At 44.6% G+C, this 16,985-nt stretch overlaps 1 protein-coding gene across 1 annotated transcript; it reads left to right on the top strand.

The window, feature by feature from the left end:
* The first annotated feature begins 1,902 nt into the window (after nt 1-1,902).
* LOC125519439 (disease resistance protein Pik-2-like) lies at nt 1,903-14,128 on the top strand. The gene is made up of 5 exons (XM_048684248.1): nt 1,903-3,061; nt 3,871-4,413; nt 4,737-5,423; nt 10,177-10,800; nt 11,940-14,128. Exons 1-5 carry the CDS (start codon nt 1,964-1,966, stop codon nt 14,019-14,021), a joined length of 5,034 nt encoding a protein of 1,677 aa, XP_048540205.1. The 5' UTR covers nt 1,903-1,963; the 3' UTR covers nt 14,022-14,128.
* The last annotated feature ends 2,857 nt before the right edge of the window (nt 14,129-16,985 follow it).

The raw sequence follows: 16,985 nt of genomic DNA, 5'->3' as shown, positions 1-16,985 counted from the left end.
GGACGATCCCGAGTCCCGACATATCAGAGCTCTAGGGCAAGATAGTGGGTGCGTACTGGTTTTATATATTATCAAAGCACTCACATTTTTTATTGCCACAGTAACATTCAATATATAGTATATCACATAGCACTATTGTGTTGCGTTGGAGATATAGTTAGAAAGTTGTGCAAAATATTTTGCCTATTGTGGTTGATAGGCAAAAGCACAATACTGCGAAACTAACAAACATGTTAAGAAATCTATATCAGAACAATATTTGAGAAGTTACATATGCCGGGAAGCAGCGGGACAAAGAGATGAAAGAAAGAATTGTTTGCTTGGTTCTAGGCAAGAACCAAGCATCTCGTCGTGGTCGTGGGCTAATCACATCACGTCATGCTAGTCTACCTCTTTTACTCAAGTGTCAAGTGAAGAGTTACATATGCCCAGGGGCGGATCCAGAACAAAAATGTCCCGGTGTCCACGTGCACATCATATATACAAGGATGTACACTAAGCAATAATACCCTCTGTAAAGTAATATAAGACTTTTTAGATCACTATCTTGTATTACTTTACCAAGGGAGTATATATAAATAACACACCCAACAACACAAATTATATGGCAACAAGATTTCTGATCAAAATAAATTGTTCACTTCCACTTAAAATACTAATTGATTATGTAAATTTGAACAATTAAGCATAAGAACTCCAAACAATGAAAACAAATATGATCAGATGACGACATATGTCAATATATTCTGAATGTGATGGGCTAGTTATATCATCTTATGCCGAGGTCTTCATTTTTTTAAAAACATTTCCATAAATTCTCCTGTGATTAATTATTATTGTATTAGCAAAGATGTACGAGTTACATTATTTGTGTTTGCATATGCAAGAATAGAAACAATAAACAAAACGTATTGATTGAATGATACGATTAGGGACCTAAACTTACTCGACATTGTGCCTCATTGCTGTCACAAAAATAATCCTCCCCTAGTTATATATGAATCGCAGCGAATTGTCCCCAAATACCTTCAAATTTTAAGACCCTAGCCTTACAATTAGAAAAACAGAAATAAAAAAAATGAAATTCCTACACACAGTTGAATAGAGATTTCAGATTTAAGAGAGATCGGCAATTACCAAGTGCTGAGTTGAGAGTTGAGACCTACCCCGAATTTCCAACAATCCCTGAGTGGGGCGAAGGTAGAGGTGGCCGGCTAGCGATGCTTGAACAACGGCAGCTCGGCAGACCGGCGGCTGGCCGCGTGACGGAGAAGGGCTGAGAACGGCGGCGCTGGGTTGAAGCGCAGAAACCGAGCGGACGAGCAACCGAACAGGCGCACCTGCAGGTAGGGTACAGCCGTATGGGGATCGATAGTTTTTTTTCAACACGCGCACGTACAGGACCAGGGATCGATTAATGTATAGCTGGGCTGCACTGCCTCGCCTGTGTTTGTCTGGGCTGGCCGGTGTCCCGGTTCAATAATTACCGGTGTCCAGCCCAAAAATCAGGACTATGTAGTATAAGGTAATTAAGCACGTACTTTACCCGGTGGCAGTGACACCGGAAGCGATAACGTGGCTCCGCCCATGCATATGCCTCTGCTCGCTTTATCAAGATAGTGGTGAAGACCGTGGCATGCTTTTCGGCAAGCTATTGATTTTATTTATCTCTTGTTGCTACATTTGGGTGGATATTAAGGGCCCTGGGATTCGTTGCTTGTTTTGGGGGTTGAGCTGTAAAGCTGTAGTACTGGTACTAATCATTTCTCTAAACAAAAGCAGCTGCCAAAGCACCTAGAATATTGGGTGTCTTGATTGCAGCAACCAGATCTCCGATTTATATGTAGTTCCATCTCCAGCAGCTAGCTTCTGCGAACCGCAATACTAAGTAGACAACAAACACACAAGCCAGCAACCCTGAGTAGACACAACACACAAGTGAGGCAGATCGAGATCAGCCAGAATGGCGGAGTTCGCGCTTGGTCTGACCAAGACGGCGGTGGAGGGGACGGTGAGCAGGGTGAAGTCAGCCATCGATGAGGAGGCGAAGCTGCGGATTCGAGTGCAGAATGATTTGGTGTTCATCACTGGCGAGTTCGAAATGATGCAATCATTTCTCAACGCTGCCAACAAGGAACGGGCAAACACCCAAGTGGTGAGGACCTGGGTGAGGCACGTCCGTGACCTGGCCTTCGATGTGGAGGATTGCCTCGAGTTTGTTGTCCACCTCGACAACAAGTCAACCTGGTCCTGGTTGTGGCGCGTGCTGCCGGACTGCATGGCACCGGTGCGGCCTCTGGATGTGGCGGTCGCGGATATTCAGCGGCTCAAGGCGAGGGTGGAGGATGTAAGCCAGAGGAACACCCGCTACAACCTCATTGGTGACTCTGGCTCCCACTCCAACTCAAAGCCTACAGTAGTTACTACTGTCTCATCTTTGACGACGGAGCTTATGCCTGATTCTGGCCCAGCAGCGGCATTCCGCATCCTGCACAAGGTGTGGGAGGCCACAGATAAGATACGGCCTGATATGGGTGACCTCAGGAAGTTGATCACCAATGAAGGTAGTGACCTTGAGGTTATCTCTGTATGTGGAAGCCCAGGAGCATCTGATCTTGGGGTGACACACGTCCTCAGGGAGGCTTACAATGACCCAAAAATCTGCCAAGAATTCACAAGCCGAGCCTGGGTAAAGCTGACGCATCCTTTTAACCTCAATGAGTTCATCAAAATCTTGCTCACTCAATTCTATGCTAGCTCTAACCGAGCAAGTGTAGGAGTAGCAGGCTTCCGAAAAAATATGAAAGAAGCGGTGGCCAAGGAAGATGAGCTCATGCAGCAAGTGAGCCAGCTGAGGTATCTCGTTATCGTGGAACAACTATCCTCTGTGGTAGAGTGGGATGCCATCAGAATGTACCTACCGGAAAGTAAAAACGGCAGCCGGATTGTCGTGACGACAAAGCAGTTGGGTCTTGCTTTCTCGTGCACGGGGAATCCCTATCAAGTATCGAACCTCAGACAACTCTCCGGTGGCCAATCTCTTTGTGCCTTCTTCAACAAGGTGCGTAAACCCCATATGTGGCAACACAGCAAATCAAACTACCTCCTTAATTTCATAGTCATCCGTACAAGGTTTATTTCTTACTCAGTACTACTAGCTAGTACCACTACTCTTCATTCGGAAATAGATGCCATCCTATAAATACATAGTCAAACTTCTTAAACTTGGACTACTAACAGGTAAACAAATTACTTGGACTTTTATTCATGAAAGTTAGAGTATAGTGAATTTAGTGTAATGAACACCTAATAATGTATCATAAGGTTCATTCTTCTTTGACCACTGATTTTCCAACGTAATTGTAGACATAAAAAGCTACCACTATTTTGTCTACTACATCCTTTTTGCAAGTACATATACTAGTATTTATTCTTTCAGAACTTCATATAGTAATCATTTGTTCTACTTTTATAAATACATACGCACTTCCTTGTGATAAGGAATTATTCTCAACAAGTAGTGAGATGCCAAGTTGATGACATGGCGGACATGCATGATTTGTTTATGTAGAAGGGTTGCATGCACAGAAAAAATAGGTATTGCTACTTGCTAGTACTATTTTAGAATAGAGAGTTAGCTTATTCTACCATTTTAGCAGTCTTTTAGGGAGTGTCATTTTCGCAGTTAATCATGCATTATGGGGGTTAAAAAAATTGGCTTCGCTAACAGACGTAGTCTCATTGACCCAGGTGTGCTTATGAATTATAATTAATTTAAAGAAAAAATGTTTGGGGAAATGCATATTAATGGAGACCGGTTTGTTCTGATCCTCGCATTCTAGTTAAACTATCCAATTTTCTTACGTGCAGGTCTCTGAACGTCGTAGTGACATGGGTGAACTCATTTGGCAATTAAGACATGTTGTTGGTGTGATCTCTGTGCAGAAGCATCCTGATCTAAGGTCATCAACTCTTATTGATAAGGTGTACGCAGGCGTAACAAATAAGTCAAAAGAATTTGAGGAAGTTAAATTTGAACGACACAGCTGGGTCGATGTACCTTATTCCTTTAGTTTGGGTGTCTTTGCTCGGCATTTATTTTTGAATTTTCATTCAAATGATCTTCGAGCCAAGAAAATTATAGCAGCTGGTACAATGGGAGACACAGGCGTCATTCAAGGGTGTCATAAGTTTCTCAGGGAAGACAGGTGCCTCGTGGTTATTAATGGTCTGGACTCGACAGATAGTTGGGACCAAATAAAAGCTGCCTTTTTATCAGAGCCTACTAAGAGTTGTATCCTTGTCATTACAAAGGAAGCAAGTGTGGCCAGATACTGTGTAGGCGAAACTGATCGTCCAGCGCTCAACACCAAAGATTTGGAAGCCGACGTGGTACTTCGTCGCTCAATGAAGGTATACATACATTATTACTATTGTTGTTGCTGCTGCTGCACTAGATAAACAGTAGCAGTGTCTTAACCCTCAAACATTCATGCGTTTCCAGCTTAATTAATATTAGTATGACCCCTAAAGTTAACTCAAACCCAATTGGAATTCGACCATAGATATTAGGTGGAGGTTTACTCTAGTAGCTGCTGGCCTGGCCCGGAATACCTCGCGTGTTTGTATTTTGTTTGATTGGCTTTCTAGTAGTATAAGTTTCCTAGCCCTTGTTCTAATTAACCTAATTTAAACAAATGCTTTTACATATATCTTATACTTGTGGCCATGCGCAGGGTTGTGAGTATAATGGACTTGGAGCCAAGGAGGCCTCTAGCAGGGGCCGATTTTTCTGCAACAGAAGGGAAGAAGCGCATGTCTGGACTGGTAAATTTAAACTTATTGTAGATCCACATAATGTGTATTACCCATGCCTCCGGCATTGTTTACAACAACATGGTACAATTTCCTTGTGTGGGGACGAAGCTTGGAGATCGGCTCTTGCCAGGAAAATTTACTACAACCAAATGCTTATTGCACATGAAGATGGTATACCACCCACTGTACGGGTAAAAGATGGAAAGAAATTGGATTCCGGATTTACAAAGTTCAGTTGGGTTGATGTACCACACCCGTTCGATTTGATGGACTTCTCTTGGCGCTTATCTTTGGATTTTCACTCAGATGATCTCAAACCAAAGCAAAATGCGGTTTTCGGTCTGATGGAAGGGCGCCATGACCCAATTGAAGAGTGCCTTAATTTTCTTCGACACGACAAGTGTTTGGTTGTTATTGACGGTCTACAGTCGAAAAATGATTGGAACCTCATAAGAGATGTATTATTCTCCAAGCCTACGAATGGATGTATAATTGTCAGTACGGGCGAAGAAAGTGTTGCAACACACTGTGTACATCATGAAAATCGAGTGTTCCTTGACAATGGTCGAGCAGCCGACCTTGCAGCCCATGTTCAGTCCAGAAAGGTACGTTTACTCTAATAATCTACCTGCCCTTAGTTATGCATGGTGTTCTCTTCTTACAATCTTCCCTCCGTTCCTAAATATTTGTCTTTCTACACATTTCAAATGACTACTACATGCGGATGTATATAGACATATTTTAGAGTATAGATTCGCTCATTTTGATCCGTATGTAGTCATTTGTTGAAATGCCTAAAAAAACAAGTACTTAGGAACGGAGGGAGTAGCTAGCTGTATATGTGCATAAAAATTTATTACAGCAAAACAATAACGAGTGGAATACTCTCTCTCCCTCTCTCCCGAGTCCTCTCTCGCTCTTCCTCTCCCTCTCTCTTCCTCCCCCCTCTCTCTTCCTTCTCTCCCTCCCTCTCTCTATCACTGTCTGTACATAGTGCGATTCAGCAGGCCTTCCGTCTTCAAAGATGGCGACTTGCCAGTCTCCCACCCCCTAGCGTTGCTTCCCGTTGCCTCCAACGAGGTAGTGCAGTGGTTTCTCTAGTGGGGTGTGGTCAGCCATTTGACGGCGACCATAGATAGATAGGCGGCATTCCGTGTTAGAATAAATCCGAAGTATACCGTTGATCATCTAAGGATCAAGCAATCATATGAGCACGACACCGAGACTTGTTAACGAGGTTCATCGATATGGCTACATCCCCGGGGCTTGACTACGGGCGCTCCTCCCTGTGACACCATCACAATACCACACCCGGTCGCCCTGGACACCGGCACATGCCGCCGGCTTCCCCTGCGTTTCGGTGCTATTATGTTGGCATAGATTACATCGTGTGTCTACCCCCGCTATATATGAGAGGCCTAGGATACAAGTGTCCTATTAGGACACGACTCCATATTATATCTAAACACAATACAACTCCTAGTCCAACTGTAACCTACCTTGTACACAATATTCGACACAACTCTAACAAACTCCACCTTGGCGAATATTCTCCACCACCTTGAATTTGTCAATGCGTCAAACTTCCATGTACATTGGACTTGAGCTTATCCCATGAGTACCGCTGCTACTCCAAAGACTCCATATGACTCCACCTGCAATTTGTAGTCCCTTCTTTTCTTGACCAGAGTCAACACTCGAACGAAATTAAGTTCCACATTACTCTAGTTTGCGCTCCCAACTTTCAGAGTATCAGTCCAACGCCATCACATGCTGATCACTGACCTGCGTGAAATTGAACAACTCATATATTGGGTGTCACATATAAGAGTTACCTGAACTTAATATCACCGCTCCTTCCTTGACCGCCTGTCTGAAACTTGAAGAAATTTCACCATTGCTTGTAGTCATCCCGAGTCAAATTCACAGTTGTCTCACCACATGTATGACCACCAGAGCCTTGGCCCGTCTCCATGTCCCGTGCGTACCGCACACCTCGCTGCTATTACTGCGTCGAGCCTCCGCTGTCCCGGTCGAGTCTCAAGGGCCGCGAACCCACACCACTCAACCCCACTGCAGAGTACCACCGATCATCACCGACCGATGACGAGTTTCATGCTTCCATCAGACCACTGGACTCCAGTCCAAACTACATGTCACTCGCTTTTCCTCCTTGTTGAATAGGCTTCGATTCCCTTGATCCTTACACCGTAGCCCCTCAATCCAGCTCCACCTTCAACATGACTCCATGGTAGATGATCAGCCCACCCTCGCGCCCCGTCGACTTCAAGCTCCATGTGTGCACCACCTTGAATCAACCCCACGCCATAGTCTTGTCGAAGCCACACAAGCCCTCGGGGCCTGCACACGTGTTTCTACGACCAGAAGTCGGTCACCATCAGCATCACGCTCATATGTCACTGTCGCTGATCCCACCACCGTCTTCTGTTCCAACCGACTCACGTCGATCCCGTCAGACTGTCCTATCCGACCCAGCCGAACATGTCCGGCTACATGACACGCTCCAGGCTCTCAAATCGTCTTCAGCGAATTCTAATCCATCACATGATAATTCCATCTTAACTGACATGACTTCCCGCAATGCCTTCAAGCATCTCTGTTATGCCAACAAATCTTTCATCTATGTCTACCATAATCCAAGGTTTTCAGTTCCGCGAACTTCTCCACCTCAAACCTAATACCCATTGGCGTCACAGTTCTTCATACGGCTAACTCGATGGAAAATAACTGAGCTCCCACGCGATGCCTAAGTACACAACCGTGTACATGCACCAAATCCCAGCCAAAGAAAAAACCTTTTGGCCTCTTCACGTGGTGTGCTCCCTTTACACAACTTCCAATGCTGCCTTTGCCTTGCCACAACCTCTGCTAATTCCTGACGGATGCACAACACAATAGGTAGTTTTCTTCCGCCGAATCGATCTGATCTGCCTCTCTCCGTGTCGTACACGAGGACTCGGTCCTCTTCTTTTGGTCCAAAACAAAACTCATGTCTGCACGCATCCACGAACCAGTCTGATTGGGCCTTCGTGGGGCTTCCGCTCAGCTCAGCTCTCCGGATGGGCCTCCAATCTGCGTCTGCTATACGTTCCATCAATCACGATCGTTCTCGCCGAGACCGAATTGATTTCGAACGCTGCACGTTGCCTGCCTGCCTGCCGCCGCCGAACCGATCCGCCACTGCATGCGCTGTCTCTCTGATCGCCTCAAGAAGATTACAACCGCTGATTCTGCTTCTTAGATCGCCTCAAGTCGATTCCCGCTCTAACGACTGCGATCACTCCCTGCAGAACTCCAACAATACCTTCCGGCTCCGATCAACGATCCACCTTCGTCCAACCTAGCTCATGATACCACTTGTTAGAATAAATCCGAAGCATACCATTGATCATCCGAGGATCAAGCAATCACACGAGCACGACACCGAGATTTGTTAACGAGATTCATCGATATGGCTACATCCCCGGGGCTTGACTACCGGCGCTCCTCCCCGTGACACCGTCACAATACCGCACCCGGTCGCCCTGGACACCGGCACATGCCGCCGGCTTCCCCTGCGTTCCGGTGCTATTATGTTGGCATAGATTACATCGTGTGTCTACCCCCGCTATATATGAGAGGCCTAGGATACAAGTGTCCTATTAGGACACGACTCCATATCCTATCTAAACACAATACAACTCCTAGTCCAACTGTAACCTACCTTGTACACATTATTCGACACAACTCTAACACCCCGGCCTCAGATCTGCGAGCCAAAAAGGGTGCGCACTACGGAGGCAGGCACCCATGGCGGGCATGGCGACTCCACATCCTTGTTCATGGTGGCGGATGCATCAATCTCTCTTCCCGTTGACTCGCTTCTCGTCGCCTCCAATGATGCCATGTGGCGGCGAAGTGACGCATTTGCTTGCAGCCACGGGCATGAGTGTGCCTCTCCGTCGAGCCTGCCGGGCGGCATAGGTAGTTGTGCTGCAACGCACCACGACGGTGATCCTGGCAACAATGGGTATTGGGGACCGTGTTTGCTTTGGTGCAACAGGCAAGCGGCAGGTCCGGTGCTGTGCGAGGCTGCGGCGATGGCCCTGCACGAGGCTAATCTAGCATCCGTCAAGGCCATGGCCGCATTTGGCGGTCATCAATGAGCTTCCGGTGTCGCCTCTGTGTGGCCCTCCTCCCCAACCCCGGACTAGCTAGCCAGATGGCGTTATCAAGGTCCTGCAGATAGCGGGCTTTGGGCGATGGTGTGCCAATGGCCGAGGGCATACATTTGTCGTCTGGTGTGTGTGGGCAGTGGCATATGCACGTGGAGGTTCCCATATGCAGCGACTGACTTTGATGGGGCACAAGGGCGCACCGAGTGCTCCTAATCGGCATCAAGCTCGGTTACAACGGTCTCTGCTAATATGAAGGACGCTGGGGTAGCGTCCCTAGGGTCGTAGCGGATGTTGCATGCCTATTCTCACAGATGTGGAGCGGCTGTGGTTGGATCCACGCCGCATCATGGACGACCCCCAACGGCCGGGTGATGGTCTATGCCTCTATGGTGAGAAGATGCCCCATCCATTTGCTAGTGCCATTCTGGCCTGGCATGCAGTACATGTTGGCGTGACTAGAGGAATACCTGTCTTCAAGATGATGTTTGGAACACCACTTCATGTCTGGGGTGAAAACTCTTGTTCTACCCTTAATTGGTTGGGCTCAATAGTGAAGAACTTTCATCATTACTTTGTTGAAGGTGTTGTTTCCTTGCTGATGTGTTGGCCTTCGGTGGTTAGACTCGGCAACCAGGATGAAAATCCTTTTCTTGGTTGTCTTCGGCCGGACACAACGACGACGGCGCGAGTACGCCTATCCCTTCTTGAAAGCGTTGATGTGAAAATTTTGACTTAGCTGTAGGTGTTTGTTTCATATATCTTGTAATGGTTTAGCCGTGGCTGGCTTTGTTTTGTACTCTGCTTAATAATTAATAAGATTGTGTGCATCACATCAATGATGCAAACAACGAAGGTTAACCTCTTTTTCAAAAAAAGTACATACAATCACAAACTTGTCCTAATGTGTTGTAATAGAATTTTAGAATGCTTCAAATGTGCATTTCACATCTACCATTTTTAGCATCATTTGCGCATACTCCAGCTATATGCATGTAAAGTGAAGAAACGGCACGTAGGTTGCCGTTCAATTCTTTATCCTTCTGGTGCCACATCCCATCAATGGGAGCTTAGCAAGCATACTAAAGATATCAGAAAACTTTTCACATAAGATTTTAGTGGACATGTTTAATTTGTATGGATTAAGTTATGTTATTTATAGTCATATGTGTCTTTGTTGCAGAAGAAAGGGTACTCAGATAAGGACAAGAGTAACGCATTCTCTATCAGAATGGTAGAGGCACGTGATTGGATCAACAAATTTGAAAGTATTAAGGATTATAGTGGATGGAATCCTATTTTGGAATTTGTCCCAGATGGCAGTCCTCCTCATGGTGTTACTTCCGTGTGGGGGATTGCAGGGGTCGGGAAATCAGCTCCAGTCAGAAGCTTTTATTACAAGAGTATGATTGGTGATCTTGAACCGGTCAGGAAGTACAGCTGGGTGGATGTTCCCCAACCATTCGATTTGACAGACTTTTGTAGACAATTATATATGGATTTTAATTCGGATGATCTTGAAGAAAAAGAAACTGCAGCAGTTCGTATGATAGAAGGCCAGGACCCAATTCAAGGGTGTCGTAAGTTTTTGCAGGAAGACGACTACTTTGTTGTTTTTGATGGTTTATGCTCCATACATGACTGGGATCAGATAAAAGAAGTGTTATTATCTGAGCCAATTAAAGGCAGTATATTTGTCATTACAAATGAAAAAGGTGTCGCCACACATTGTGTAGATGATCGAGAAGATAGAGTGTTTAATGTGAAAGGTCTTGGTGCTGACACGGCCCTTGCTCTCTTCACAAAGGTATTCTCTTCACCAAGGCATTTTTATTAATTGATTTGCTCTAGTGCAAGAAATTTGGCTACGTACATTTGTTTATGAATATTTCTATGTGCAACAAGAGTAACAAATGATACATATGTTAGTCTATGAATAGCTATAAGTTAATTTAGAGCTATGTCAAATTTGTACATCAAGCATCCAACATTAATTACCCGTGTTGTCAACTTGAAGTTGCATTCAAATTATTGATATGTAGACATGACACGCTGTTGCCAATGTATAAATGTATGATATGAATAGTGATAACCATTCAATTTTGTTCCTTCACTGGCATGCGTTCATCTACACTACCTTGCAATAATCCGTACATTTTATAGTACTATATGCATAAGTTTGTGACAAAATGTGATGAACCAAGCCTTTTTTTTCCTGAGACATTCCAGGCCAGTCTTTACTTATAATTAGGATTTTGGCATACAGTTCAAGAATGCAAGCCCCCACCACCCCCCCCCCCCCCCCCCCACACACACACACACCCAACACACCTTGAAAAATGCATGATGTAAAACCTTTTACAATATTACACCATATAATATTATTGTTTGAAACACAAGGGTGCATCCGGACAATAGCACGTGCTCGACCCCAAATGAAAAATAACTAGTTTCAGATGTTGAGAAATATAAAAGTCACTTGAAAGTATTGGTCAACTTGTGTTTGGTAACTTACTTTTCTGATTTTAGAAATAACAGTTTTTGTAGATAACTAAAAGAAATTATTTACAGTAAAGTGCAGATAGCTTATACATCACAATTAAATTTCAACTTCAAGTTATTGTAGTTTGAAATATGTTAGATGCTCATATTTTAAACATTATAGATGCAGTTTAATTTTCATCCAAATATTTGATTTTGGGTCAAATTAAGTTTGGTTTCAACTTCAAGAAAATAAATTCAAATATTTTCTCAAAGTTGACTTTAATGAACTACCCATTAGATAGTTAATTACAAACAAAATTTTGTTTTTGTGATAAATTCAACTTAATTTCCAAAAGTAATTATAATGCTTAAGTTTGTATGGTTTCCAAACTGATTTTGTATACATTTCTGAATTTAGCATATTTATATTTATTGGAAAAGTAACTTATTTCTTGATAGTAGATGGCTCGGAGTGGCAAGCTGATCAAGACTTCCAGAGAGGAAGAGCTTTCAAAACTGATCATTGCCAAGTGTGGCGGGCTACCCAAAGTAATAGCTGCCATAGGCGAGTCCTTGCAGGCACCCTACAAATGGGATAAAAAGTTGTTAGAGAGCCTAAATGCTAAATTCATGATCATGTTGGAGACAGACCCAAGATTCCAATGTTTAAGGGGTCTATTTACTAGGATGCAGTCCTATTTTGATGATTGTCCAGATTCACTGAAGCCATGTATCTTCTATCTGTCAGTATTCCCTTTAGGCCACATTATTAGGCGAAGGCGTCTGTTAAGGCGGTGGATCGCGGAGGGTTACTCCAGGGGGACTAATGGCAGTACTGCAGAAGAGAATGCGGAGAAGTACTTCTCCCAGCTTGTAGAGTTAAGCATAATAATCCAGCAGCAGCAAGAACCACCAAGCAGTGCAGACGTATGGAAAGTCAATGGATTCTTTCATGAATACATCATTTCACGTCCAATGCAAGATAATCTTGTGTTTGCACTAGAGGGGCGTCGCAGCCATAACTGGCAGCGTGCTGGAACTGGACAACACCTGGCCATAAGTAGCAGCTGGGATGGAGACAAGATTGTATTTGAGAGAATGGAATTGTCACGGCTCCGGTCATTGACGGTGTTCGGCAAGTGGAGGCCATTCTTCATCTCTGCCGATGTCAATATGGAATTGCTCCGGGTGCTGGATCTAGAGAATTCAACAGGTGTCAGAGATGCTGATATTGAGCAAATTGGGAAGCTACTTCTTCGCCTCAAATTCCTCTCCCTACGAGGTTGCAAATATATTACCTGTTTGCCGAGATCATTGGCTGGCCTGAAGCAGTTGCAAACTCTAGATGTAAAAGGCACCTCCATAGTCATTTTGCCATCTTATGTTATGAAGCTACATAAGCTACAATACATTCGTGCTGGTGCCATACTACCACCATCAGTTACGGAAGACCTACCAGCAGAAGAAGCAGGAGCAGCTGATGAGGACCACATGACATCAGCAACCGCTGGAGATGACCATAGTGATGCCATGGTTACAAGCCAATTAGCAGGAGAAGCAACAACACCAGCAGAAGAAGAGCCAGTCCAGACCACAACGCCATGGAGCAGTCGGGGACGAGATATGCTGGTATCTTCCAGCTGGTTGTCCAACAAGTTTAGATGCAAACGTCGACGATGTAGTGGTGTTAAGGTTCCTGTTGCGGCTGGGATTGGTAAGCTGATCGCTTTACATACACTTGGTGTTGTCAATATCACTATTAGTGGCAAGGCCATCCTCATGGAGCTCAAGAAGCTTACCCAATTGCACAAGCTCGCTGTGTCCGGCATCAACTGGAAAAATTGGAGTGAATTTTGTTCTGTCATCTCAGGCTATGTTCATCTCGAGACCTTGTCAGTGAGACTCGGTGATAATGATGAGAAGCAGAAGGAGCGGGAGGATTTGTGTTGTTTGGATGACATCTCCAAGCCGCCAAAAACACTAAAGAGCCTCAAGCTGTACGGGGGAAATGTACACGTATCGGTAGTCTGGATGAAGCAACTTGGCAAGAATCTCAAAAAGGCTCGCGTTCAAGATCTTGAGTTGGTAATATCAACGCAGGAGAACATAGACAGCCTTGTACAATTGCCTTGCAAGGATATGTTCCGTCATCTTTGTCTCAAGCCGATTGAAGATGGCAAGCTCTATTATGATAGTCTGGTGGCCCCGTGGACTAGGGATTTCTTCCAAGCCCCAGACCTTAAGATTGACTGTGGCAGCTACAAGCTGGTGATAGTTTTTGGAGGTAGGATGCCTGCAAATGTGGAGGTGCTGGTTGTTCACTGCTCTTCTACCGAGTCGTCTTTGGAGCTTTCTGGGTTAGAGAAGCTAGAGAATCTCAAGGAAGTGTGGCTTAAGGGTTCATACAGCGACCAAGTCAAGGAACACTTGCAGCAGAAGGTTGGCGAGCTTGTGAAGAAACCTGTGTTGAAGCTGGAGGACCAACACACCCAACAGTCAGCTCCACCTACCCCTTGTGCTTGCCTGAAATGCCTACTTAACTGAATTGTAGTTTTAATTTGTGATGTGATGGAGTATGAACTGTATTCCAAAGAGTTGGTTTAAGTATATACTATTTTGCCAGTTTGACACCTGATGTTGTCGTATGAATGTACATGAAGCTGACTGCAACCTTTGGTACTGATTCCTGCTTTGCTGATGATTACTTTGCGTAGGCTCGTCGTGTTACAACGGAGAATTCATAGAGAATATCTATTTATGATAATGAGAATGAAGAGAAGATCGGTTACTCACTGAATTGTCGACATGTACAACTTACAGTTTCAGGGAGCTGGCATTCACCACTGCAGGGTCGCTCAAGAATGCAGAACGGATGGTCAAGCAAGGAAGCAAGGGGAAAGGGAGGGGAACGGGGGACCTGGGTGGGGATGAATTTGGCCTGGTTCGTTCCTCGCCGACCACGCGCGCCAGAGCGTCACCGTGCGATCCCCCTCTACGGCCGCAGCATCTCCGCCTGGTTCTGCAGCAGCAGCAGCAGCTCCCGTCTTGGCCACCACCGCCGCGGACCTGTACGGCGATCTATTCCACAGACCGTACTTCTGCTGCGGGTGATGGTGGTCATCTCCGGCGGCCGCCGCCGCAACGGCCATTGGTGCTGCCGCGAGGGAGAGACAAGAAGGGAGACGATGATGGATTGGGCTTGTTGATTGTTTGTTGCTGATATTAGCAGTCTAATAGCCAGGTCCAGGCAAGCCCGATAAGCGAAGGTGGGCTACTCACGGGCTAAATTGACAAGTCCCTTTAGCGTGTTATAAACGGACTTATAGATGTTGTCCGTTTATAACATGGACATAGGGTCAGTTTGGTTCGCATCCTCGCCGTTGAGTGCCTGGCCTGAAGCCTGCCTGAGATGTGCCTGAAGGGTGTTTGTTTGCTGTACTGGAAAAGCCTGATGCAGCCTGGCCTGGACACACTATAATTTGGTTAGCCTGGCTTCTAAACCAGGCAGGTTCACTAGCCTGGACCTAGGAACGCTAATCATGCAAATAGTACTTGATGTGACCTTTTCTATTAGAACTAGTAAACGGTTTTGTTTTTCACCAAGCAGAAATAGCTATTTTTCAGGTTGCTTTTAAGCACTGGTTTTTGTCAGGCATGTGACCTAGGCCACCAACCAAACATGCTCATACTACGCGTCGGCCGGTGGATCTTTTAAAAAGATTCGCCGAGTTGCGAGCCATTAGATTCGGTATTTTCTCATGGCTCGACCCAATTTTGCAATAGAGGGCGTGTTGTAAGTTTTCTTTTGCAACACAAGTCTTGCTACAAAAATATTTACAACAAAGATAGTGTTGCATATATATTTTTACAACAGAGTTCTTGTTGCATTTTTTGCAACAGAGATATTGTTGCAGAGTTTCTTTTTGCGTTTTCACTTTTTTGCAAGATCGGTGTTGTTGCGGAAGAAACTTTTGCAACACAGATGTTGTTACATAAAATATTACAACAAAGATGTAGTGGCCAGTGAGATAAGGGAAAATAAAATGGCGTGCAGGCCACACATCACGCCTAGGAGGCGGCTGGCGCCCGGTGCTGGATCAGCCGGCTGTTCCCGAGCTTTTCCCATAATTATAGGAATTATAGGACACCAATATCTGACGACCTGCTCCGGGATATAGTGCCAAAAAACTAAACGTGCCCCAGGGGCCGGTGTACCATCGAGCGAACGAATTCGCTAGCTGGGAATGCATGGCACAGCCCTGAGCGAACATGCGATTTTCTATTTGATGCATTCTGCCTCAAATTGTCAGCGTGTCAGCCCATTTAGAAGTGAGGCATGCATCCACCGATCCCGGTTTTGGGAACGTTCTATAAGGTCCCTAGCAGTTTTTTTTTCTGATTTTGGGAACTTTTTAGAATGTTCCTAAACCGTTTTTTCTTTTTCATTTTCATTCTCTATTCTCTATTCATTTTTCTTTTTTTTTCTTTTTTCTTGTTTATATTTCCTTTTTTCTGTTTTTACATTTTTTCCTTTTCTTTCCTGTTTTCCTTTTTGCTGTTTCTCCTTTTCTTTCTTTTTTCTTTTTTCCCATATTTTTTCTTTTAAAAGTATATTTTAATTTTCATCAAATGGTCAGGAATTTATTTATTTTCCATTTTTTAAATTTTGTTTATTTTTACAACAATGTTCCTGGTTTGAAATTTTGTTTAGAAATTTTAAAAAATGTTTTGAAGTTCAAATATTGTTTGCTTCTGTTACAATTTTCTTTTTGAAAATTTAAAATAATAGAATTTCAAAATTTTAAAAATGTTCACATTTAAATTTTTGTTCATAGATTCAAAAAATGTTTGTGAATTTTAGAAAAAGTTCGCCCGGGAACTTGCAGAGACATGGTAAATGGTATTCTAGATATACAAAAGGAATCTCTATGTGAGTGATATTTGGGTCTTCCATCTTACGTGGGACAAGAATGGCGTGTTCGCTTACTTAAAAGATGGGAGTGTGGAAGAATGTGCATGGATGGATGAAAAAGTACCTTACAGGCAGTGATAAGGAGGTTCTCATCAAGTCAGTGGTTTAGGCTCTACCAACTTATTCTATTGCCTTATTCCAGTTGTTGCGGGGTTTATGCTAGCATATCTCCATGATGATTCGGAAATTTTGATGGGTCAGCAAAGTGGGAGAAAGGAATACTACATGGGTCTTGTGGGAAACAATGTGCATGCCCAAGTATAAAGGGGGCCTGGGCTTTAGGGACATGGAGATTTTCAGTCTCGCTCTCTTAGAGCATCTCCAACAGGCGCGCTAAACAGGCGCAGCGCCGTAAAATCCTCCGTTTTAGTGCGCGCGCAACCCGGTGGATGGCTCCAGCAGGCGCGCAATAACCGCGCGCGCGGTATAAGCAGTTGGGCGCGCGCGTGGATGCGGTTCATCGCGCGGTGTATTTGCGGCGCCCGCTTCCGCATGCGGCACACTCGACGCTCGTGCTGCGCGCTCTTCTTCTCCCC

Source organism: Triticum urartu, chromosome 7, assembly GCF_003073215.2.
Source record: "Triticum urartu cultivar G1812 chromosome 7, Tu2.1, whole genome shotgun sequence".
Classification (NCBI taxonomy): Eukaryota; Viridiplantae; Streptophyta; class Magnoliopsida; order Poales; family Poaceae; genus Triticum; species Triticum urartu.
Note: the sequence above shows the minus strand (reverse complement) of the source record. Positions and strands in the feature narration are given on the sequence as shown.